At 44.3% G+C, this 26,126-nt stretch overlaps 1 protein-coding gene and 1 non-coding gene across 4 annotated transcripts in view; both read left to right on the forward strand.

Moving 5' to 3' along the window:
- Positions 1 to 26,126, forward strand: part of SPG11 (SPG11 vesicle trafficking associated, spatacsin) — an 88,184-nt gene that overhangs the window by 58,710 nt on the left and 3,348 nt on the right. For 2 of the 3 annotated variants that reach the window (XR_016038146.1, XM_055437079.2), the window contains exons 28-35: positions 10,160 to 10,322; positions 12,811 to 13,025; positions 13,463 to 14,216; positions 18,918 to 19,057; positions 19,768 to 19,966; positions 20,715 to 20,852; positions 23,896 to 24,029; positions 24,757 to 24,864. Coding sequence is in view for 2 of the 3 variants with exons in the window: in XM_055437079.2 (XP_055293054.2) it covers positions 10,160 to 10,322; positions 12,811 to 13,025; positions 13,463 to 14,216; positions 18,918 to 19,057; positions 19,768 to 19,966; positions 20,715 to 20,852; positions 23,896 to 24,029; positions 24,757 to 24,864 (1,851 nt within the window). In the remaining variant the exon portion in view is untranslated. Of the gene's footprint in view, positions 1 to 10,159; positions 10,323 to 12,810; positions 13,026 to 13,462; positions 14,217 to 18,917; positions 19,058 to 19,767; positions 19,967 to 20,714; positions 20,853 to 23,825; positions 24,030 to 24,756; positions 24,865 to 26,126 lie in introns of those variants that run through there. The other variant, XM_055437080.2, reaches the window with a different exon arrangement.
- LOC129563687 (U6 spliceosomal RNA) lies at positions 25,769 to 25,873 on the forward strand. The gene has a single exon (XR_008687422.1). It is a non-coding gene; the product is annotated as a U6 spliceosomal RNA (small nuclear RNA).

Raw genomic sequence — 26,126 nt, forward strand, 5'->3', positions numbered from 1 at the left:
CTAGACCGACCTTTGTTGACAGAGTAACGTCTCTGCTTTTCAATATGCTGTCTATAGGTTGGTTATGACTTTCCTTCCAAGGAGTAACCGTCTTTTAACTTCATGGCTGCGGTCACCATCCGCAGTGATTTTGGAGCCCAGAAAATAAAGTCTGACACTGTTTCCCCATCTATTTCCCATGAAGTGATGGGACTGGATGCCATGATCTTAGTTTTCTGAATGTTGAGTTTTAAGCCAACCTTTTCACTCTCCTCTTTCACTTTCATCAAGAGGCTCTTTAGTTCTTCTTCACTTTCTGCCATAAGGGTGGTGTCATCTGCGTATCTGAGATTATTGCTATTTCTGCCAGCAATTTTGATTCCCGCTTGTGCTTTTTCCAGCCCAGTGTTCCTCATGATGTACTCTGCATATAAGTTAAATAAGCAGGGAGACAGTATACAGCCTTGACGCACTCCTCTTCCTGTTTGGAACCAGTCTGCTTAAAACAACAGGGGAGGTGAGGTATCAGAGTCTGCCTGCCTCTTCATTTGCACTGTGGTCAGAAGTGGCACCAGAGCTCCAATCTTTGAAAGACCCAAGGTTCTTTATGCCACCCCTGCTGTCTCCTTGACACAAGGTGCATGAAAACTGCTCCAGGAATATGTGCACGCTGCCTTCCAGGTGGCTAGGCGTGAGAAATAGATAGCTGCCACTGTGCTAAGGACTGAAATGGACCAAAATTATCCACAGTTTGTGTTGCGAGTTTTCCTTCGGAAGTCGTAAGGCTTTAGCAGACTCCAGAGTTCCAAAAGAGTTGCATGTTGCACAGATTCTGCCAGGTAATTGTCTAGATGAAGACAGAATTCTGGTGTTTCAAATATGCTGCTCTACACACACACACACATACAGTTTTTTAAAAAGGAAATTATTTTTTAGAGCAGTTTTGGTTCACAGCAGAATTGAAAGGAATGTACAGAGATTTCCCATGTACCTCCTGCTCCCACACATGCGTGGCCTCCCCTGTTATCTCTACCACTGGCCAGAATGATTTGTTTGCTACCAGGGATAAACCTACATTGACACATCATAGTCACCCCAGTCCATAATTCACCTTAGAGTTCACTCTCGGTGTACCTTCTCTGAGTATATATTTGGACAAATGTATAATGACTTAAATCCGTTGTTACAGTGTTGTGCAGCGTGTTTTCACTGCCCTAAAAATCCTCCGTGCTACCTGTTCATCCCTCCCTACCCCAGTCATTGATAACTACTGTTGCTTTTACTGTCTGCACAGTTTTGCCTTTTCCAGAATATGGTAAATTGTAATCGTACAGAATGTAGACTTTTTAGATTGCCTTCTTTCACTTAGTAACATACATTTAAGTTTCTTTTATGTCTTTTGCATGGCTTGATCATTTCTTTTTAGTGTAGAATAATTCCATGTTGTCTGGATATACCAGTCCATTCACCCAGTGCAGGACATCTCGGTTGCTTCCAAGTTTTAGCAGTTATGAAGCCAAAAAAGTTGCTCTCAACATCCATGTGCAGGTTTTTGTGTGGACGTAAGTTTTCAGCTCATTTGGGAGAATACTAAGGAATACTCGGTCATGTGGTGAGAGTATGTTTAGTTTTGGGAGAGGCCACCAAACTGTCTTCCAAAACAACTGTACTGTTTTGCGTTCCCACCAGCAGTGAAAGCGAGCTCCTGAGTCTCCATGTCCTTGCTAACCTCTGGCGTTGTCAGACCTCCAGGCCTTGGCCGTGCTAATAGGTGTGTTGTGGTATCTCATTGTTGTTTAAGTCTGCATCTCCCTGGTGATGTATGGTGTGGATCTTTCTCTCATGTGCTTATTAGCCATTTGTGTGTGTTTTTGGTCAGGTGTCTTTAGCCTATTTGTTTTACATAGTGTTGTTTATTTTCTAATTGTTTAGTTTTAAGAGTTCTTTGTGTATTTTGGGTAAGAGTACCTTAAAATCAAATGTGTATGTTGCAGATGTTTTTTGTTTTTTCCAGGCTGTGGCTTGTCATCTGATTCTTTTTTTTTTTTTTTTAATTTATTTTATTGGAGGCAAATTATCTTACATTAATATATTGGTTGGTTTTGCCATACATTGACATGAATCCGCCCCGGGTGTACATGTGTTCCCTTTCTTGAACCCCCCTCCCACCTCCCTCTTCCCCATATCCTCCCTCCAGGTCATCCCCGTGCACCAGCCCCAAGCATCCTGTATCATGTGTCGAACCTGGACTGGTGATTCATTTCACAAATGATAATATACATGCTACAATGCTGTTCTCCCCAATCATCCCACCTTCACCCTCTCCCACACAGTCCCAAAGACTGTTCTATATGCCTATGTCTCTTTTGCAGTCTCGTATACAGGGTTCAGGTTACCATCTTTCTAAATTCCATATATATGTTTTAGTATACTGTATTGATGTTCTTCTTTCTGGCTTACTTCACTCTGTATAATTGGCTCCAATTTCATCCACCTCATTAAAACTGATTCAAATGCATTCTTTTTGATGGCTGAGAAATACTCCATCGTGTATATGTACCAAAGCTTTCTTATCCATTCATCTGCAGATGGACATCTAGGTTGCTTCCATGTCCTGGCTATTATAAACAGTGCTGCAATGAACATTGGAGTACATGGGTCTCTTTCAATTCTGGTTTCCTCGGTGTGTATGCCCAGGAGTGCAATTGCTGGATCATATGGCAGTTCTATTTCCAGTTTTTTGAGGAATCTCCACACTGTTCTCCATAGTGGCTGTACTAGTTTGCATTCCCACCAACAGTGTAAGAGGGTTCCCTTTTCTCCACACCCTCTCCAGCATTTATTGCATGTAGACTTTTGGATAGCAGCCATTCTGACTGGTGTGAAATGGTATCTCATTGTGGTTTTGATTTGCATTTCTCCGATTATGAGGGAGGTTGAGCATTTTTTCATGTGTTTGTTAGCCATCTTTATGTCTTCTTTGGAGAAATGTCTGTTTAGTTCTTTGGCCCAGTTTTTGATTGGGTCACTTATTTTTCTGGAATTGAGCTGCAGGAGCTGCTTGTATATTTTGGAGATTAATCCTTTATCAGTTGCTTCATTTGCTGCTATTTTCTCCCATTCTGTAGGCTGTCTTTTCACCTTGCTTATAGTTTCCTTTGCTGTGCAGAAGCTTTTGATTTTAATTAGGTCCCATTTGTTTATTTTTGCTTTTATTTCCAATATTCTGGGAGGTGGGTCTTGGAGGATCCTGCTGTGATTTATGTCAGAGAGTGTTTTGCCTACGTTCTCCTCTAGGAGTTTTATAGAATCTGGTCTTACATTTACCTCTCTAATCCATTTGGAGTTTATTTTGGTGTATGGTGTTAGGAAGTGTTCTAGTTTCATTCTTTTACAAGTGGCTGACCAGTTTTCCCAGCACCACTTGTTAAAGAGACTGTCTTTTCTCCATTTTATATTCTTGCCTCCTTTGTCGAAGATAAGGTGTCCATAGGTGCGTGGATTTATCTCTGGGCTTTCTATTTTGTTCCATTGATCTATATTTCTGTCTTTATGCCAGTACCATACTGTCTTGATGACTGTGGCTTTGTAGTAGAGCCTGAAGTCCGGCAGGTTAATTCCTCCAGTTCCATTCTTCTTCTTCAAGATTGCTTTGGCTATTTGAGGTTTTTTGTATTTCCATACAAATTGTGAGATTATTTGTTCTAGTTCTGTGAAAAATATCGTTGGTAGTTTGATAGGGATTGCATTGAATGTATAAATTACTTTAGTATACTCATTTTCACAATATTTATTCTTCCAATCCACGAACACGGTATATTTCTCCATCTATTAGTGTCCTCTTTGATTACTTTCACTAGTGTTTTATAGTTTTCTATGTACAAGTCTTTTGTTTCCTTAGGTAGATATATTCCTAAGTATTTAATTCTTTTCGTTGCAACAGTGAATGGAATAGTTTCCTTAATTTCTCTTTCTATTTTGTCATTATTAGTGTATAGGAATGCAAGGGATTTCTGTGTGTTGATTTTATATCCTGCAACTTTACTGTATTCATTGATTAGCTCTAGTAGCTTTCTGGTAGTCTTTAGGGTTTTCTGTGTAGAGGATCATGTCATCAGTGAACAGTGAAAGTTTTACTTCTTTTCAATTTGTATTCCTTTTATGTCTTTTTCTGCTCTGATTGCTGTAGCCAAAACTTCCAGCACTGTGTTGAATAGTAGTGGTGAGAGTGGGCACCCTTGTCTTGTTCCTGACATTAGGGGAAATGCTTTCAGTTTTTCACCATTGAGGATAATGTTTGCTGTGGGTTTGTCATATATAGCTTTTATTATGTTGAGATACGTCCCTTCTATTCCCACTTTCTGGAGAGTTTTTATCATAAATGGATGTTGTATTTTGTCATAGGCTTTCTCTGCATCTATTGAGATAATCATATGATTTTTATTTTTCAGTTTGTTAATGTGGTGTATTACGTTGATTGATTTGCGGATATTGAAGAATCCTTGCATTCCTGGGATAAAGCCCACTTGGTCATGATGTATGATCTTCTTAATGTGTTGTTGGATTCTGATTGCTCGAATTTTGTTAAGGATTTTTGCATCTATGTTCATCAGTGATATTGGCCTGTAGTTTTTCTTTTTTTGTGGGATCTTTACCAGGTTTTGGGATTAGGGTGATGGTGGCCTCATAGAATGAGTTTGGAAGTTTCCCTTCCTCAGCAATTTTCTGGAAGAGTTTGAGTAGAATAGGTGTTAGCTCTTCACTAAATTTTTGGTAGAATTCAGCTGTGAAGCCATCTGGACATGGGCTTTTGTTTGCTGGAAGATTTCCGATTACATCCTCTAGTTCCGTGCTTGTGATGGGTCTGTTCAGATTTTCTATTTCTTCCTGGTTCAGTTTTGGCAAGGTGTACTTTTCTAGGAATTTGTCCATTTCTTCCAGGTTATTCATTTTATTGCCATATAATTGCTGATAGTATTCTCTAATGATCCTTTGTATTTCTGTGTTGTCAGTTGTGATCTCTCCATTTTCATTTCTAATTTTATTGATTTGGTTCTTCTCCCTTTGTTTCTTGATGAGTCTGGCTAGTGGTTTGTCAATTTTATTTACCTTCTCAAAGGACCAGCTTTTGGCTTTGTTGATTTTTGCTATGGTCTCTTTTGTTTCTTTTGCATTTATCTCTGCCCTAATTTTTACGATTTCTTTCCTTCTACTAACCCTGGGGTTCTTCATTTCTTCCTTTTCTAGTTTCTTTAGATGTAGAGTTAGGTTATTTAGTTGACTTTTTTCTTGTTTCTTGAGGTGTGCCTGTATTGCTATGAACTTCCCCCTTAGCACTGCTTTTACAGTGTCCCAGAGGTTTTGGGTTGTTGTGGTTTCATTTTCATTCATTTCTATGCATATTTTGATGTCTCTTTTGATTTCTTCTATGATGTGTTCATTATTCAGCAGCGTGTTGTTCAGCCTCCATATGATGGCATTTTTAATAGTTTTTCTCCTGTAATTGAGATCTAATCTTACTGCATTGTGGTCAGAAAAGATGCTTGGAATGATTTCAATTTTTTTGAATTTACCAAGGCTAGATTTATGGCCCAGGATGTGATCTGTCCTGGAAAAGGTTCCGTGTGCGCTTGAGAAAAAGGTGAAATTCATTGTTTTGGGGTGAAATGTCCTATAGAGATCTATTAGGTCTAACTGTTCTATTATATCATTTAAAGATTGTGTTTCCTTGTTAATTTTCTGTTTAGTTGATCTATCCATAGATGTAAGTGGGGTATTAAAGTCTCCCACTATTATTGTGTTATTATTAATTTCCCCTTTCATACTTGTTAGTAATTGTGTTACATATTGTGGTGCTCCTATGTTGGGTGCATAAATGTTTATAATTGTTATATCTTCTTCTTGGATTGATCCTTTGATCATTATGTAGTTTCCTTGTCTCTTTTCATGGCCTTTGTTTTAAAATCTATTTTATCTGATATGAGTATTGCTGCTCCTGCTTTCTTTTGGTCTCTATTTGCGTGGAATATCTTTTCCCAGCCCTTCACTTTCAGTCTGTATGTGTCCCTCGTTTTGAGGTGGGTCTCTTGTAGACAACATATATGGGGGTCTTGTTTTTGTATCCATTCAGCCAGCCTTTGTCTTTGGTTGGGGCATTCAACCCATTTACGTTTAAGGTGATTATTGATAAGTATGATCCCGTTGCCCTTTTCTTTATTGTTTTGGGTTCGAGTTTATATACCCTTTCTGTGTTTCCAGTCTAGAGAAGATCCTTTAGTATTTGTTGGAGAGCTGGTTTGGTGATGCTGAATTCTCTCAGCTTTTGCTTGTCTGTAAAGCTTTTGATTTCTCCTTCATATTTGAATGAGATCCTTGCTGGGTACAGTAATCTGGGCTGTAGGTTATTTTCTTTCATCACTTTAAGTATGTCTTGCCATTCCCTCCTGGCCTGAAGAGTTTCTGCTGAAAGATCAGCTGTTATCCTTATGCGGATCCCCATGTGTGTTATTTGTTGTTTTTCCCTTGCTGCTTTTAATATTTGTTCTTTGTGTTTGATCTTTGTTAATTTGATTAATATGTGCCTTGAGGTATTTCGCCTTGGGTTTATCCTGTTAGGGACTCTCTGTGTTTCTTGGACTTGGGTGATTATTTCCTTCCCCATTTTAGGGAAATTTTCAACTATTATCTCCTCAAGTATTCTCTCATGGTCTTTCTTTTTGTCTTCTTCTTCTGGGACTCCTATGATTCGAATGTTGGGGCGTTTAATTCGAATGTTGAGGCGTTAATATTCGAATGTTGGGGCGTTTAATCGGAGAAGGCAATGGCAAGCCACTCCAGTACTACTGCCTAGAAAATCCCATGGGTGGAGGAGCCTGGTAGGCTGCAGTCCATGGGGTCGCTAAGGGTCGGACATGACTGAGCGACTTCACTTTCACTTTTCACTTTCACACATTGGAGAAGGAAATGGCAACCCACTCCAGTGTTCTTGCCTGGAGAATCCCAGGGATGGGGGAGCCTGGTGGGCTTCCGTCTATGGGGTCACATAGAGTCGGACACGACTGAAGTGACTTAGCATATGTCTCTAATATTGTCCTCATTTTTTTAAATTCTTTTTTCTTTTTCCATCTCTGTTTCATTTATTTCTACAATTCTATCTTCTAGCTCGCTTATCCTGTCTTCTGCCTCCATTATTCTACTGTTTGTGCCCTCGAGAGTGTTTCTGATCTCATCTATTGTATTATTCGTTATATATTGACTCTTTTTTATTTCCTCTAATTCCTTATTGAACATTTCTTCCATCTTCTCAATCCTTTCCTCCAGTTTATTTATCTGTAACTCCATTTTGCTTTCCAGATTTTGAATCATTTTCACAATTAAAATTCGAAATTCTTTATCGGGTAGGTTCCCTATATCTTCTTCTTTTGTTTGTGTTGGTGGGCATTTATTCTGTTCCTTTACTTGTTGGGTATTTCTCTGCCTCTTCATCTTGCTTATATTGCTGTGTTCGGGGTGGCTTATCCGTCTTCTGGCAGTTTGTGGAGTTCTCTTTATTATGTGTTACCTCGTTGTGTGTGGGGTTGGATGGGTGACTTGTCAAGGTTCCCTGGTTAGGGAAGCTTGTGTCAATGTTCTGGTGGGTGGAGCTGGATTTCTTCTCTCTGGAGTGCAATGACGTGTCCAGTAATGAGTTTGAGATGTCAGTGGGTTTGGGGTGGCTTTGGGCAGTCTGTATATTGAAGCTCAGTGCTATTCTCCTGTGTTGCTGGATAGCTTGCGTAGTATGTCTTTCACTGAAACTTGTTGACCCTTGGGTGGTGCCTGGTTTCAGTGTATGTATGGAGGCATTTGATGAGTACCTATCAATTAATGTTCTCTGGAACAGGAGATCTCTGGTGTTCTCAGGATTTGGCCTTAAGCCTCTGCCTCTGTTTTTCAGTCTTATTCTTGCAGTAGGCTCAAGGCTTCTCCCTCTGTTACTTCCAAGGCAGTTCCTTCTGTTGAAAAAGCTCTTCTGTTTTCTGGTCTCCTCTGTCTAATTCCCGTCCTGACACCAGGATGCGGTGGTGGACTCTGTCCCCACCCCCCCGACCCCCCACCCCGGCTCACCTATTCCATCCTGCTATGGGGAGGGAGGAACAGCTAACAAATATCCCTGGTGTCTGTGGGGAGTGCTTGCAGTGTCTCAGCTACACTGGGAATGCTCCCACTCGAGGCGTGTGTGCTTTCCCTGTTTATGCTGCTTAGGCTCTAGGTTGCTCTGCTGCGAGCTGTCCGCGGCTGGCGCTGGGTTGCATGCACTTCCCAGGTCTGAGCGGCTGAGGTTCAGGTCCTCGGGTACTTGACAAAGGCGCAGACTTGGGTGGGCCCGCGTTTTGTGCCTTTCCCGGTCCGAGCAGCTCAGGTGACCAGGCGTTTGGCGAGCGCGGTCGCTGCGACTTATCGCCTTCCCGGTCCCTGCCGCTCGGTTTTCGGGGAGTTTAACCGGCGCCCTTTCTCAGGCGGATATCGACCGGCCCGAACCCAAGAAGTCCTGGCCAGCAAGGAAACCTGCCTGCAGCTTGGCACGGGAAGCCTCTCTGGGGCCGTGGCTGCCCCCGCCCCTGTGCTGGCTGCCCTCCCCGCCCTCGTTGGCTGGGGCTGGGGGATGGGCCGCCCGCTGCCTGGAGCTCGGCTCAGCACCGGGTTCTGTGGGCGGGGCTGGAAGAGTCCTGGCTTGGGGCTTTTCAGGCTTTTCCTAGCCTTTTCGCCTTTTGGTATCTTAAGTTCGAGCCCTCAGTTTGCCCTGGGGCGTTCAAGCCTGGTTCTCCCTCTAAGCACTGCCGGAGCCTCCCTGCCCAGCCCCCGCCTGCTAGTGAGGGGCGCGGAGAGTTTCCTCTGGGCACTTTAGTCTGTGAGTTTTAATTATTTATGTCTTTTGTCTCCCAGTTATGCGGCCCTCTGAGGTTCCACTCGCCAGTGTTTCCAGGTGTTTCGAAACTTCTCTTTTTTTTTTTTTTAAGCCTCCCTTCCCTGGAGCTCCGTCCCTCCCTCTTTTGTCTCTCTTTTTATCTATTTCCTACTTCCTTTCGTGGACTATGGGCTGCTTTTCTGAGTGCCTGATGTCCTCTGCCGGTATTCAGAAGTTGTTTTGTGGGATTTACTCAGCATTCAAATGTTCTTTTGTTGATTTTGTGGGGGAGAAAGTGGCCGCCCCGTCCTATTCCCCCGCCATCTTCCCGTGCTCCCCATCTGATTCTCTTGACACTGTCTTTTGTAGGGCAGAGGTTTGTAATTTTATTGAAGTCCAGCTTATCAGTTATTTCTTTCATGGATTCTTTCTTCGCTGTTTTATCTTAAAGAGGCATCAGCACATGCACGGTCATCTAAGCTTCCTCCCGTGCTAACTCCTAGGGGTTTTCTAGTTTTGCGTTTTACCCTTCGGTCCTCCAGGGTATACTGTTCTTCTTGCCTGTCTGCTCCTGCCTCGGCCCCTACCTCGGCTGAGTGCAGCTGCTCTGTCTCTCTCACCTCTTTACTACCATATATTTCTGCCTCCAACCGGTTCCATCATCTGTCTTCTGTAGACCCTCTTCTTAGAGCAGTAGAGGTAGGGAATCGAGGAAATAAAGACTAAGAAATAATACTCTGATTCAGGCCTAGATTGAAATGACAAAAACTCAGGCTTACTAATTGAGACTCTTCTGTAACGATAGTATAAACTGTAAGCACACCAGTACAACCAGCTCAGAAATGTTGAGCAAGAGGTCCTCACAGGTGAATTTCAAACCTTCTGGACTCCACGGCAGGCTTAGGCCCTCTCTGAAGGAGCTGCAAGTGAAGCATGTCTGGTTAGTTTCACGGTCGCTCGCAGGGTATAACTGGCAGTCACTATCTTGGGGGCGTTTGCATTGCTTCACTCCCTTCAATCTTTCGGTCTCTCTCCCTTTTTTAACGTTCACACACACAGCAGTCTACACCAGAATTTACCACAAAAGAGACAAACAACAAAGCTGGCAAAGAGGGCTTATATTTGCTATACCAATTACTACGGTCTGAAAAGGACCTGAAGGAAGCATCCTCCTTTGTGATGGGAGATGCCTTTGATGGGACCTTGGCTTTCTTAGACGTTCCCAAGTTTTGGAGATTTTGATTTGCTATTCCTGTGAAACCACTTGCCCTACCCCTCTCTTCTTTTTCGTAGCTTGAGACAGCAGCCACAAGTGTCCCTGCTGCCATCCCTGCCCCATGGCTGAAGGAGCATGTGTGTTTTCTTTGGAAGCTCATGCTGCAGCAGTGTCGCACCCAGTATGAGCTGGGGAGGCTTTTACAGCTGTTTGTTGGAATAGAGCATCTCTTCTCTGATGGTAAGACAGTCCTTACATTTAAGTTGCTGCTAGGAAGTTAGCATACTTAATCTTGAACATAGTTTAGAAGAGCATTCAGGAAATTAAAACGCATGTGATATAAAAACATAGTCCAGAACGTGGTGTGAAGAAGAGGTGACAGGAAACTTCAACCAAGGTTAAAGCATTTAAAGCAGCACAACAAGGTAGAACGCAGCTAACCCAGCTATCTACCGATTCTAAGCAGAAGCCAAACTCCCCCTGGCTAACGTCTGCACTGCCCTGTCACTCTTCTCTTTGACAAGTCACCTTAACATGTCGCCATTGCTCAAGGTCACAAACTTGTTTCAGAAAGGTTTTAAGAGACAAATTGTGCTGATTTTTTGCAGATTCCTCTAGACATTGGCAGTCTCTAAGCCTATTGCTGATTGAGTGAAACTAATATTCCCTTATTTTCTTTTCTACTTTTTGAGAATTTCAAGTTTTTGTTGAGTGGTAATGTTACTCTTTTACACTAGATTCTAGTATTTTTCACTCCCAGGGTTATTTTATCACATTTAAACTCAGAGATGTTCACCTGGAAGCTCACATTTGCATAGAAACAGTGCTAGAATACCTGGGCTTCATGCCAGTCTTGTAGGCTGTGCAGGTCTGAAGGAAAGAGGGGGTGTTTCCAACATGTGTTATATATGAGCTACTTGTCAGTTACTGTGTAGAGCAAACTGTAGATCCTTTTAGTATATTGTCATTGGTCTATAGTAACTAATTTTTTCAGAAATGAATTTCCTGTTTTCTTGCCAAAGTACCTGTATCTTAAAAGATTACAAAGATGTGTCTGTGTTGTTAACCATTACCATAATGTCTTATTCACATAATTACATTGTTTTTATATAATATTTGTATGTGTATACCATGCATCTGCTTAGAAAAAAGAAATGTTTTTTTTTAAACTTACATTATATATTATGCCAGCATAGAAAGCCAGCATGCCTATACTAGTGGTTGTTACACAGGTGTCTCTGTCCCTGGAATTAACTACATCCCAGCACAGCCCAGCAGGTGGTAGGGGGAGCAGGCCCTGTCGAGTGGTTTGCATGCCCCTCCTTTATCACAGGGCAGACGGAGACTCTGTGTTACTCTTATCTGAAAGTAGGCACAAACCGAACCACATAAATTATTGGCAGAGAATTCCTAGTGTTACTCAGGATAAGAATTTCTAGGGGAGATAAATATTGTATCATTTCACTTACACGTGGAATCTAAAGAGTGACTGAAGAAGCAGAACAAAACAGAAGCAGGCTCACAGGCACTAAGAACAGGCTGGGAGTTGCTGGAGGGAGGAGGGTGAGGGGAGGGGCACAGGAAGAAGCGGATTGAGAGGCACACACTCCAGTTACAAAGTAAATGAGCCACAGGAGGCACTGGTCAGCCTAGGGAATGTAGTCAGTAAAAGCGTAATAACTGTGTGTGGTGGCAGATAGTTACTGGATGTATCGTGGTAGTTATTTTGTAATGTTCAGAAATGTCAGGGGCTTCCCTGGTGACTCACTGGTAAAGAATCCGACTGCCAGTGCAGGAGACATGGGTTCGATCCCTGATCCAGGAAGATCCACGTGCTGCAGGACAGCTAGGTCCAGTCACCATGAATGTTGAGCTGTGCTCCAGAGCCCGCGCGCCACAGCTTCCGAATCCCGCACACCCTAAAGCTACACTCATGTAAGAGAGAAGCCACCGCAGGGCAGCGTGCACCCCGCAACCAAGAGAAGATCCTGCTTTCCATAACTAGAGAAGAGCCCATGTGGCAGCAGAGACACGGCACAGCCAGAAATAACTAACTAAATAAAAATACTAAATAATAAAGGTTAAAAAAATACTGAATCACTATGTTGTACACCTGAAACTGATGTAATATTGTAAGTCAGTTATCGTTGGATTAAAACTTCCTGGGGACATCAGGGAGTGCTTAGCTGGGTCTCCTTGGGCTGCGTTAGACAGATGTCTGGGAGAGCGCGCGGTGCTCCGTTCTGAATGCCGGGGAACTACATTAGAATTCTGGCTGTTGACTAGCTGTCCTGCAGGTTCTGTATGTTGATCTACATGATGCTTAGCGTAAATGAATGAGTGAACAATCATAAAAAGAAATTTAAGGTAGAAAAATCTGGAAAAAGATGGAACTAACCTGAATGGCCAAATCTTCCCAAGGTTAATTGAGTTGCTACTACATAGTAGGCCACCAGCTTCTGCCTGGTACGTAAAGCCAGATTTTTATAGATGGGGTCCATGTGCTAATCTTTAATAGTTCTTACTATATAGGAGCTGCCTTTGGCATCCTCTGCCAGCCAAGCAGAGTAGAGAAATAGGTTGTTGTTTTCCATTTAAGCACATTGTTAGGTTAAATATACACATTCTTCCCTCATATTTAGTTGCTCTTGAAATGGCCATGTCAGTATTTTGCTTCTATTTTTTAATATTTTATTTTAATGCTTATATCTGCTTCTGTTTGGCACAGGTCCAGATGTGAAGAAGCTGTGTGTCCTTAGTCAGATCTTGAAGGATACATCCATAGCCATTAATCGGGCAATTATTACTAGCTACAGCCTTGAGAATTTTCAGCATGAATGTAGGTCAGTTTTGGAAAAACTGGAGACAGACGGACACTTTGCTTTGGCCAGGAGGGTAGCAGAACTAGCTGAGCTACCTGTGGATGACCTGGTAATTGAAGAGGTATCATTAGTTTTTTAAGTTATTTAAAAACTGAGCTTTTTGAACCAGCATTATTTGGAGAATTCAGTGAGATATGTGACTTATCAGAGATGATACTTTTTCACTTTTGACACACACATTACTTTCAGAAATGGATGAGCCTGCAATGTCCTTTTTTGAGGAATGTTTGCTTTAATATAAAGTTAGCTTACAGGACATGCTTCAACTATATTGAATAGAATTAAATATAGCGTGGCTTCCTCTTGACCTTCATTCAATTAGATAAATTTAGAATTGTTTTTCATACTTTTAACTTTCCAGATAAAACTTCCAGGATCATCTGTAGCCAAGTTCCATGTTCTCTAGTTTGATTTGGATTCTTACAAGTAGGGAGCATTAACATTTATGATACTTCTTTATCTAGGAAAAGCTAAGAATTGCTTTGCTCCATTTCACAGATAACACAGGAAATGCAGACCTTAAAGCACATTGACCAGTGGTCCCTGAAACAAGCACGAATTGATTTCTGGAAAAAATGTCATGAGAATTTTAAGAAAAACTCCATTTCCAGCAGAGCAGCTTCTTCTTTTTTCTCAGCCCAGGCCCTGCGGGCAGGTGAGTGCCCCGCTGCAGGGGGCCCCAGCAGCGCCGAGGAGCGCCACCTGCTGCTCACGCTGGCAGGGCACTGGCTTGCCCGGGAGGACCCGGTCCCTTTGGAGGACCTGGAGGACCTGGAGAAGCAGATCTGGCTCTGCCGTGTCACTCGGCACACACTCAGGGGGAGCCAGGAGGAAGGAGAGCCCAGAGCGCCTCAGCCTGTCTCAGCTGGAGGTGAACTTTCCTTTGATGGCTTAGCCAGTGAGTTTTCATTCTCTAACTTGGCTGTTCTGAACACATCAAAATACTTAGAACTCACTGGCCTTCCATCCAGAGACATTTGTGACAGTGAGCTGAACTGGAAGGGGCGGGCGTCCCTGAACTGTCTGATCGGGCGCCTGCTGGATGACGGCTGTGTGCATGAAGCAAGCCGAGCCTGCCGGTATTTTCGTTTCTATCACCAAGACGTTGCCCTGGTGTTGCACTGCAGAGCACTGGCTTCAGGGGAAGCTAGTGTGGATGACCTACACCCGGAGATTCTCGCGCTCTTACGAAGTGCTGAGCTTCCTGAGGAAGAAGAGGAAGCTGGCGCCCCCCTGAGGACAGTCCAGAGCCGTAAGTGGAGGTCACGCTGCTGACTTCTCTGAGGTGTCGTTTGGCGTGCTCTCCAGGTAGAAAGAGACTTTTGACACACCAGTTACACTAAGTTTAGGGTGATCCATACACTAGGTAATTAACTAGTCAACGAAGTAGAAAACACCTGTATTTTTAACTCACTGTGTAGCAAGATTAGAGGGAATCTTATCTGATTTTAAATTAATTCACTGAAATTTACTCTGTGTAAACAGTCATGTTTCCAATTGTACATGATCACATTTAGAATTATGGTTGATTTTTTACATTAACCTTAAATTCTGTGATCTTGCTCAACTCACTTACCCTAAGAGTTTTCTTGTAGATTCCTTGGGATTTCCTGTGGAGACAGTCATATCTGCAAATAGAGGCGGTTCTATTTCCTTCTTTCCAATCTCTTTACCTTATTAATTATTCTTGATTTATTGTACTAGCAAGGACATCCATCACATCCTTGCCTTATTGCTGGTCTTAGGGAGGAGCCATTTAGCCTTTCATCATTAAGTGTTAGATTAACTCTTGGATTTTTGAAGATAACCTTTGTCATGTCGAGGAAGTTCTATTCCTAATTTGCTTCGAGTTTTTATCATGAATCATTGTTGAGTTTTGTCTTTTTTTTCTTCATCCATTGATATGATTGTGTCTTCTTCTCTAGACTCGTAGTACAGTGCGTGTGTGTGTGATAAGTCACTTCAGTCGTGTCCGACTCTTTGCAGCCCTCGGGACTGCAGTTCACCAGGCTCCTCTGTCCATGGGGATTCTTCAGGCAAGAATACTGGAGTGGGTTGCCGTGTCCTCCTCCAGGGGATCTTCCTGACCCAGGGATTGAAACCATGTCTCACATCTCCTGCATTGGCAGGCAGATTCTTTATCACTGGCACCACCTGGGAAGCCCCAGTAATACAGTAGGTTACATTAATTAGTTTTTTAAAATACTGAACCAACTTTTTGTATTCCTAGGAGAAACCTCACTTGGTTATAGTACATTATTCTTTTTGATATATTACTGGAATCAGCTTACTTTGTTGAGAATGTTTACATTTATGTGCATGAAGAATATTGATCTGTACTCTTCTTTTTTATACTCTCTTTGGTTTTTGCATCAGAATAATGCCAGTTTCATGAGCTGGAAAGTTTCCCTCCTCTTCTGTTTTCTGGAAAACTTTGTATGGAATTGGTGTTATTTCTTCTCCAAATGTTCGATAGAATATAGCAGTAAAACCATCTAAACCTGGAGATTTTTGTTTTGGAAGATTTTAAACTACAAATTTAGTTTATTTCATAGTTATATTATTATTATTATTATTATTTTATCTTGGGTGGGTTTTGGTAGTTTTGTGTTTTTTGAGGAAACCTTCTTTTCTTGCCTTTGGGTTATTTTAACAGTCTTGAGTCTTCCATTTTAATTTGGGATTTTGACTATATAGCTTTGCATAGTTTTTTGTTGTTGTTGTTGCTTTAAGGGTCGCATTAAACATTTGTAACTTTTCACAGTCTACTTAAAATCATGTTTTCTCACCTCAACTCAAGGTTAGAGACCTTGCAGGTCATTGTACTTCTCCCTTTATGTCCAAGTTGCCTTATTATGTTAACTCCTACATACGTTGGAAATTTCATCAAACAGTGCTAAATTTTTTGTTTTCAACTGAAAAATATGTTTTAACAAACTTATTCAGATATTTACAGTCTTTTTTTTTTTTTTCTTAATCTTTTGGCCATACCGCATGGCATATGGGAGCTTAGTTTCCTGACCAGGGATTCAGCTCGTGCCCTTCTGCGTTGGAAGCACAGAGTCTTAACTGCTGGACGGCCAGGGAAGTTCAGATGTTTACAGTGTTTGTTGCTCTCCCTTCACTCCTGATGTCCCAGGTTCCCTTCTAGTTCCTTTTTCCATCTGTCTGAAGGACTTCCTTTAGTAATTTTTTAGAGTTGTCTGTTCGAAGCAGATTGTTTCAGTCTTTTTACTTGATCAGTTTTCTGTTCATCTGAGAATGTCTCTATTACACCTTCAATTCCTGAAGGCTGATTTTTTTGCTGGATGTAGAACGTTTAATCTTTTCTTTCCACCCTTAAAAATGTTCTGCCACTTCCTTTTGACCTGCATGGTATTTGATGAATAATCTGCAGTCATTTGAATTGTTGTTCCCCTGTGGATAATGCATTTTTCTCTTGTTGCTCTCAAGATTTTTTTTTCTGTCTTTTCAGCAGTTTGGTTTTTGGCCAGGGGGTGGTGTGGGTTATGCTGTTTGAGCTTCTTAAGCATGTAGGTTTATCACATTCAGGTAGTTTTCAGACATCATTTTAAAAAAATTTGTTTTCAGCACCATACTCACACTGCTCTCCTCCTAGGACTCCAGTGACATGAATCTTAGAATGTTATTGTCTCAAAAGTCCCCGAGGCTTTGTGCAGCTTTTTCAATTTTTCTTTCTCTATTCGTCTATCTTCATTTTCACTGACGCTGGCATTTCTATTCTGTTAGTTTTTATTTCTGTGATTTTTAAATTTCAGTTCTAAAATTTCCTTTTTATTCCTTATACCTTTTATTTCTTTGCTAAGGCTTTGTTTTTGTTTATCTTGTGAGCATTCGTAACTGCTTGTTGGAACATTTGTAGTAGCGGTTTGAAAGTCTCTTTCAGGTGATTTAAACAGTCACGTTGTTTTAGTGCTGACTTTCAGCGTTTCTTTTCATACATGAGTTGAGCTTGTCCTGTATTTTTGTATGCTGAATAATTTTGTGTTGTATCTTGGACATTTTGAGTAGTATGTTATGAGATGTTGGAGCTTGTTTAAATCCTATGAAGAATGTTGATATATTTTTAGCAGGCAATTGACCTGGTTAGGTTCAGACTACAAGTGCCAGCCCACTTTTTGTGGGCTGTGGTTCTGACATCCATTTTCAGTTTCTTTGTGGTGCTATTCAGATCCAGCCTCTGTGTGCCATCCTGGGCTCAGCCTTCAGCCTGGGTAGTGATCTGTCTGCTGATTCACTCCTCCGAGTCTTTGATTGTTGGTTGGGACCAGATCCATAATGCAGAGCCCAGGAATGGATGAGCCCCAATGTTTATGAACAACGTCATTGTGTTGCTGTCCTGGATCTCTCTCCCTGGCACTTTCTGGTTGCCTGAGGCTTCCCTTTTCAGTCTTCTGGCCAAAGCTGGAGTCACCAGTTGCCCCATTCTGTCATACACTTTCCTGACTGCCTGCATCTTGGGCCAACCGCCAGGATAATGCAAAAAGGAGCAGGGATCCACTCTGCCCGCTTAGGACCAGAGCGCCTCTGTAAAGAAGGTCTCTCTCTGAATTTTGGCCACAGCTAAGGGGTTGCTTAAGAGCAGAGACCAGCGATAATGGGTGCTTCTGGGACCTCCCTTTCCACTCCTTGAGCCTCTTCTAGAGGACGTCTCCTGAAGTGCTGTTTCCCTCTGTGAGCCGCAGTGATGGGTTCTGGGTTTCAGGCAGCACTGCATTCAGTCTGGAGGTCACCAGCAGGGACACAGTGGAAGTACAGGTTATCTCCAACCCACCTGCCATTGTTTCCTTTTCAGAGTCTTCATAGAGTGCTCCATGCCCTGGGTCTAGGTTTTATGTTGAGTTCAGTGGGAGAGACCTAGAAATGGAAACCCTATTGAAGGATTTTAAGCAGGGGAATAACATGGTTGCTTTTTATTTTTTTGTGTTTATATATTTTTTAAAGTAATATCTTAATTGCAAAAGTATTATGTTCTTAATGTAACAAATCACACAATACAGAAGTGCATAAAGTAGAAATGTAAGTTATTTACCCATTCAACACCACCCCCACCAACTTCCCCAGAATAACATCTTGTACTTGCGAGGTGTGCATTGTTTTCTGTGTGTGGGTGGGCTTGCACGCGTGCGTGGGCATGCGTGCTGTCAGTACAGAGAGATGAGCCTCGGTCTTCTAGTGACTGCAGATACTGTATGAGTGTATATGATTTTTTAACAATGATTCACTGATACACACTTAAAATTTTTCAGTTTTGTTTTTGCTGTTAGGAACAGTGTCATGTAAATATTCTTTCCTACTTTTTTCCCCTAATAGGAAACCCTTTATTAAACTAAAGTTTTATTGTAGGCTAGGAGCTTTTTTTTTTCTTTTTAAGAGAAACCAGGAATGTCTTTTACTTTTACAATGCCTTTAAGATATCTATCCAGATGATCCTTGATTTTTTCTGATCTGTATTTTATAATGCAAAGGACACCAAGTTTGTGAGGCTGAACTGGGGGAGCCAGGGAGACTGGCAGCAGGAGACAGGAACAGCCTCTTAGATGCAGGGGGTAAAGGCTGGACGTCAGGCGGTGACTACAGAGATGTTCTGAGATACAGTCAGGCAGACCTGTGACTGACTTGATATAAGGGGAAACTGGGAGGGAATGTGTGTAGGGGAGAGTTTGGCAGGCGTCTTTGATGGTCTCGAGTGTGAGTGTTAGTTGGCTTTGAGTCTTTTTTAGCCTAAGAGACCTTCAAAGTATCCTGGGCTGGGATTTCCTGGAAGAAGGCAATGACAGAAGGGTAAGTGGGGTGTGAGCCCTGTTAGAAGTGGTCCCAGACCCGGGGGAGTCAACAGGGTGCAGCGAAGGAAACGGTGAGCAGAGAGGCAGAGTCATGGGGGCCGAGGAGAGGCCTTGAAAGCCCCCCGCAGACCTGTGTTTGCTTCCAGCTTCCAGTCTGGACAGTCGGTCGTTTGTGGTGCTGCCCGCTGTGGACGAAGTGGTGACGAACCTGGAAACGCTGACAAGCAAGTGCCTCCACGGGAAGAACTACTGCCGGCAGGTCCTCTGTCTCTACGAGCTTGCTAAGGTGCGTGCCAGCGGGGCCTCCACGGGGAGCTGCCTCTGGTGTGGGTGGGGGGCAGTTGGGACGTTGCCTAGTCAGCCCGTCGGTGATGGCCATGACCTGGAGGGAGAGCTCTTGTCGGTGTGTTGGCCCCTGTGAATCCGCCCCTGAACCATAGAGGGGAGCTTGCCACGTGGGACAGAGCCCAAATTTTCAAGTTTTAAAATAAACTTGAATGTAAAGACAGGAGCCAAAGCATCCAGCAATTGTTTTGGCTTTGTGCCGATTGAGGGAGAAAAAGATTTGATTCTAAATGCAGTGGAAGAGCGCGAGAGAAAGCTAGCCGAGCGCTGAAAGCCCTGCCTTGGACAAAGTGCAGAGACATCTTTGGAAATTAAGACTTCCTGCTGCCATGGGAACAGTAAAGAAGGGCTCTGCCTTTTATTTAGGTTTCATGACATTTGAAAAGCTCAGTGTTCAGTGAGAGAGGGTAAGTCACCTGATGATTTCTGAAGACAAACCTTTCTCTTGCTTGGATTCAGCTCATTGGCAAAGTGATAGAAGGGACTCAAGAAACGGGTTTCCTTCTTGTAAGCTTCCTGCTCAGGGTTGAGGGATCTTGAAGCTCAGAAAACCACGGCGTCTGTCCACATCAGATTTCGGGAAGGGTGGTGTTCCGCTGGCTTTCGCCTGGCTCCTAGTGATGGTGTGGATTGGCTCTGCCTCCCTCTCAGGAGCTGGGCTGTTCCTTCGCAGACGTCGCTGCCCAGGATGGTGAGGCGGTGCTCCGGGCTGTCTTGGCCTCTCGGCAGCCTGATCGATGCAAGCGAGCTCAAGCCTTCATCAGCACCCAGGGCCTCAGGCCAGACACAGTGGCCGAACTTGTGGCTGAAGAGGTGACCCGGGAGCTGCTGACACCATCGGAGGGAACAGGTGCCCTGCCCTCAGGCCTCCCTGGCCTTTCAGACCACACCTTCCAGCTCCCTGCATCGAGGATTTATGTTCATGTACATCTTGTATGCTGTCTTTGCAAGGTGCCAGGTTGCACTTGAAAGAGAACACACTGCATTTATTTCTTCCTTTAAAAATATTTACTTGTTTATTTTTGGCCATGTTGGGTCTTCGTTGCTACATGCGGGCTTTTTCTAGTTGCAGAGCGCGAGGTCTCCTCTAGTTGGGGAGCACGGGCTTCTCTTTGTGGTGGCTTTTCTCTTGTTGCGGAACATGGGCTCTGGGCACGTGGGCTTCAGTATCGCTGCATGTGGGCTCCGTAGTTGGAGCTCGTGACTCGGCAGCTGTGACGCGTATACAGGCTTAGCTGCCCCGTGGCACATGGGTCTCCCAGGACCAGGGGTCAGACCGGCGTCTGCCTCAGTACGAGATGGCTTGTTAACCACTGGACACCAGGGAGGCCCTGCATTAATTTCCCTACTGTTGCTTTTTGTTTATTGCTTTAGGATCATATTTAGAGTGACAGTGCCTTTCTCTGAGCTGATGAGTCCCTGCTGTCCTGTGCGAGGGCATCTCGCCTACGGCATTGGAGGACAGCTGCCCGGGGAGCTCCCTCAGCATGGCCTCCTGGGCCCAGGCCTGCACAGTGGCCTCCTGCCCTCGGGCTCCTGTCTTCCTCTGATCTTTCTCATGGTAAAACTAGCACCTTTCTCCACATCTTTCTTTACAGGACACAGGCAGGTGTTTGCCCCAGTAGAGGAAAGCCAGACATTTCTTCAGCTGACCGCTTTGTGTCAAGACCGCACCTTGGTGGGCATGAAGTTGTTGGAGAAGATTTCCTCTGTTCCCCACGGGGAGCTGTCTTGCAGTGAGTTGTTGGCCATCTTCTTACATGTTTTGGGCCCGAGCAGGTCACTGAGAAGTCTTCTGTTTGGATCCTTGTTCCTTGTCTGGATCCCTCCTCCTCCACGATGGTTTATAAGTTCTTAGTAGAAATGCATAAGTTCACTGAAGAAAAGTTAGAAAATATATACGGAAATGCAGCCCAAAATTTAAAATCACACCAAAAAGTAACCTTTTCCCATTTGGTATATTTAGCTTATTTTATTCTTATTTGCCTTATTTATCCTGCAAAATGGCTATTATTGTCCCCATTTTAGAAGAAGGAAACTGAAGCTTTAGAGAAGCTGATTAATTTGTAACTGATTATGTGACATAGCCGGCATTTGAACACTGTGTGTGATTGCACAGCATGCTCGTTTTCAGTGCTGTTGGACTCACTCAGCAGTGTGTGTCCCTCTCATCCGTTTCCATGCAAGTCGCAAGTCCGTCGGTTTTCATTGTGTTTAAATGGCATTATACTGCGGATACTACTTATAATTACGAATATGCTATCATTAGTATCTTTCCATGACACTGACCATTCTACGTAATTTTTAATGGCTACACAGTATTTCTCTTACATGTAATTTTAAAAGGTGTACCCTATTACAGGACCTGCAGATTGCTTCTAGTAGCTTCTGCTACTTTAAACACTGTGACCGACGTGCTCACAGGCAGGCAGAGTGCACTTCTGTAAGAAAGATTCCTGATTCAGGAGTAAGCCCGTTTTTAAAGCTTTCAGTTCAGTCACTCAGTCGGGTCTGACTCTTTGTGACCCCGTGGACTGCAGCACGCCAGGCCTCCCTGTCCATCACTCCTGGAGTTCACTCAAACTCTTGTCCATTGAGTCGCTGATGCCATCCAACCATCTCATCCTCTGTCGTCCCCTTCTCCTCCTGCCCTCAATCTTTCCCAGCATCAGGGTCTTTTCAAATAAGTCAGCTCTTCGCATCAGGTGGCCAAAGTATTGGAGTTTCAGCGTCAGCATTAGTCCTCCCAATGAACACCCAGGACTGATCTCCTTTAGGGGACAGGGTGGGTCTCCTTGCAGTCCAAGGGACTCTCAAGAGTCTTCTCCAGCACCACAGTTCAAAAGCATCAATTCTTCAGCGATCGGCTTTCTTCACAGTCCAACTCTCACATCCATACATGACCACTGGAAAAACCATAGCCTTGACTAGATGGACCTTTGTTGGCAAAGTAATGTCTGTATACACACACACACACACACACACACACACACACATATATATGTTTTATATATTTTTAAAATATATATATATATTTTATATATAAATATATTTATAATATATGTATTTATAAAATATATAAAATATACATTTATTTTAAAATATATATATTTTATATATATATATTGCCAAATTTACTTCAGAAAAGAAAAATTCACTTCTCCCTCTTAAGCAGTGTGTGAGAGTATCATTTCCTGGGATGCATTGAAAGGGAAAGTGTTAGTCAGTCATGTTTGACAATTGATAAGCCCATAGACTGTAGCCCTCCAGGCTCCCCTGTCCACGGGATTCTCCAGACAAGAACACTGGAATCGGCTGCCACTCCTTCTCCAGGGGATCTTCCCAACCCAGGGATGGAACCCGGATCTCCTGTATCTTAGGCAGATTCTTTACGTTTGAGCCACCAGGGAACATTATACTCTGCAAATCTGATAGATGCCAAAAAAGGCATCTTACTGATGTTTAGTGATCAAGTGGGATTTTAAGAGGTCCTTCTGGGAATTCCCTGGCGGACCAGTGAATTTTCTTTCACTGCCGTAGACTCAGGTTCAGTCAGGAAACTAAGATCCTGAAAGCCGTACGGACAGCCAAAAAAAAAGTACAAATTCTGCATCTCCTGTCAGTCCAGTTCAGGAATATCTGCTGAGTACTGACTGTGTGCCAGTGACTCTAAAAACCGGGACTGTGGTGGACAAGTTAAACCAGGACTGTGGTGGACAAGTTAAACCAGGACTGTGGTGGACAAGTTAAACCAGGACTGTGGTGGACAAGTTAAACCAGGACTGTGGTGGACAAGTAAACCAGGACTGTGGTGGACAAGTTAAACCAGGACTGTGGTGGACAAGTAAACCAGGACTGTGGTGGACAAGCTGAACAGCAGTCCTTGAGCTCGCAGACTAGGGGCGTTGCACACAGTAAGCAGACCAATGGCGTCAAGAAGGGTTTGGAGAGGAAATGTGCAAACCAGGGCCTGAAGGACTAGGAGTGAGTAGGTCTGGGGAGGCCCCGGGTGTACGGGCCCCGTGCACACTTAGCACAGTGTGGTCAAGGCTGGAAACCCCTCTTCTGGCTTCCAGCACCACAGATACTTTTCTCTTTCCCTTTTAATTGTGTTCATAGTGATTGCGTGTAGTAGTTTTAAATCTGTGTCATTAAATCTTAATCGGAAAAGTCCATAGAAGGACCAAGCATCAGATAGCACTTGATTAGGCCCTGACACCCCACTGAGCTGCAGAGAATGACCTCAGACTCACATTGGCAGGCACTCCATCAGTCTGTTTGCAGGAAGTTTCTCCATCTTTAGACAGCTACGAGTCTTTGTTCTGTTTTAGCCTTTTAGAAGCGCTGTCACTATATGGGGACTGTCTTTGAGGAGAGTTAACCCTGTGCTGTCACTGAGAGAAAAACTGACTTCATCAAGGGGCCGTCCCAGAGCTGGACTGGGGCGGCCAGGGGTCTCAGGGGCTGTCCCAGAGCTGGACTGGGCGGCCAGGGGTCTCAGGGGCTGTCCCAGAGCTGGACTGGGGCGGCCAGGGGTCTCAGGGGCTGTCCCAGAGCTGGACTGGGCGGCCAGGGGTCTCAGGGGCTGTCCCAGAGCTGGACTGGGGCGGCCAGGGGTCTCAGGGGCTGTCCCAGAGCTGGACTGGGCAGCCAGGGGTCTCAGGACCGGTGAGCGCCTTCTCCACAAGGCCCCGTCACCCTCCGGCCAGGCGCAGAGTGAGACACTGGGTAGCCGGAGTGGACAGGCCTGTCTTACGCGTGCCCACCCCACCCACCCAGCCACAGAGCTGCTGATCCTGGCTCATCACTGCTTCACGCTGACATGCCACATGGAGGGCATCATCCGCGTCCTGCAGGCTGCCCGGCTGCTCACTGACAACCACCTGGCCCCCAGTGAGGAGTACGGGCTGGTGGTAAGTCACCCCTGACCCTTGCCCCCACCCTGAGACCACCTTTGACAGGCAGGTGGGCTGGAGGCCGTCTCAGAGCTGATGTCTCTGAGGGAATCTGCCCGTCTCGATACCGCTGCCTACTTGGCAGCTCAACCCTCTGCGCCAGGTTTTGGTTTCTGCCAGAATCCGAGATAGCGCCAAAGGAACAGAAATCAGAGGGTCCCTGCCATGCTTCAGGCTGTCACCCATTCACCCCAGGTTGTCAGCTTTTCCAGAGGGCTAAGACAGCAGTCATTTTCCCCGCAAAACAAGGCTCAGACCTGCCTCCTGTATGTGAAATGAAAGGAGCTGACAACTCAAGCTTCCTGTACCTCCACAAATTCTGTAGGCTTGAAACGGACCCAAGTGGCGGAGCAAGCCATTGGGTGCTGTAATTAGGAGTGTGGGGACAGAAGGGTGCCTGCCCAGGAGGATGGTCCTTTAGCACATGACAGTCATGTTTAGACAGCATAGGCGGGGACAGCCAGTGACTAGCATTTCTGAATTCTCCAGAGAAGGCCCCTGTTCTCTGGGGCCTCCCTTTCTGGAGGGAGGGAGACAGGCCAGGAGGAAAGGAGTGAAGCGTGGCAGCCTGGCCATTAACCCTGCTCCCTGTTGGGGCCTGGTATTTGAAAGCAGCTAAGCTGTTGAGGAGGTGGTCTGGCTCAGAGAACTCCAAGCAGTGCTGATGCAAGCACTCTGTCTGCAGGTGCGTCTCCTCACTGGGATCGGAAGGTACAACGAGATGACGTACATATTTGACTTGCTGCATGAGAAGCACTACTTTGAAGTGCTCATGAGGAAGAAGCTGGACCCTGTACGTGTACAGTGTTTTTGTTCCGCTGACCCTTGGGAGTCTCGGGTTTTCTCAGGAATGATCCCAGTCAGGGTGGACTTCTGGGATATGGGGGACGAGAACCAAGGACCTCCCTCTGACATACACCAAAACCAGTAGCTTACGGTTCCCGAGCTCCAGCCAGGTCCCAGATGTGCTGACGGCCGCTGAGTAATGAAGAACCTGTCTCCTCGGTTACTGTCCCAAGACCTGCTTTGGCAAAACCCCGCCCTCCCTGGATTGACCTGCTTGGGCCCTTAGAGTGGAGAGTTTTCACAGGACCGTGAAGAACTTCCTAAGAGCTGTTCAGACGTGGGTGCCAAGCTCTGGGCCTAGAAAGCTGTGGAGCTGCTTACGATGACCAGGAGGGAGGCTGGGAAGCAAAGCCCTGTCTCGCCAGGCCTTGGGCCCCTGGGTTCTTGTCTGTCTTTAGACAAGCTGTGTGTCTGAGGCATGTTGGCCGACTATTGTTTCCACCCATTTCACCTCCCTATGGGACTTCCCTGGCAGTGCAGTGGTTTAGGACACTGCCTCCAATACAGGGGGCATGGGTTTGATCCCTGATTAGGGAACTAGGATCCTGCATGCTGTGTGGCAGGGCCAAAGAAATTAAAACCTCGGTGCACTTTTTGTTATCTGAGAACTTGGGCCAGCCGAGCAGGATTAAGAGACATATTTTTCTATATGTTGTGCAGGTAGGAAGCAGCCTGCTTTTCTCAGTTAACAAGAAGCATTAAGAAAAGCAGAAAAAAACTCCTCAGTGTTGGGTTGGTTTCAGGACAAACTGGTCCAGTTATAAGGAAAGGAGTAAGGGATACCTTTCAGGACTTTTAAAATTGTTTTTGAGGCAGTTTTGTTTCTGCATTGAAGCACTCTTTTAAGACATTTGCTTACTTCAGCAGCACATATACTAAAAACTAGAATGGTACAGAGATTAGCATGGCCCCTGCGCAAGGATGACACAGAAATTTGTGAAGTATTCAGTTTAAAAAAAAAAAAAAAAACTTGGGAAGCTAACAATTTGGTCAGGCCCTTTGTTTACACATGTACCCACAAGCATGTATACCTGCATGTTTACATATGTGTGTACATACATGTGTACATTTTTAACTAAATTTGTGTCATGCTGGGCAGATAGGAAATAGCCTGCATTTTTCAGTTTTCAAGTCAACATTGGCTTTAATGGCTACATTAGCCTTTTTTTCTGGCCATCTGGATTATTTCTAATTGTTTGCTATGAAATG

The sequence above is a fragment of the Moschus berezovskii genome, chromosome 9, assembly GCF_049115385.1.
Source record: "Moschus berezovskii isolate FMDL1 chromosome 9, NW_MosBer_1.0, whole genome shotgun sequence".
Taxonomy (NCBI): Eukaryota; Metazoa; Chordata; class Mammalia; order Artiodactyla; family Moschidae; genus Moschus; species Moschus berezovskii.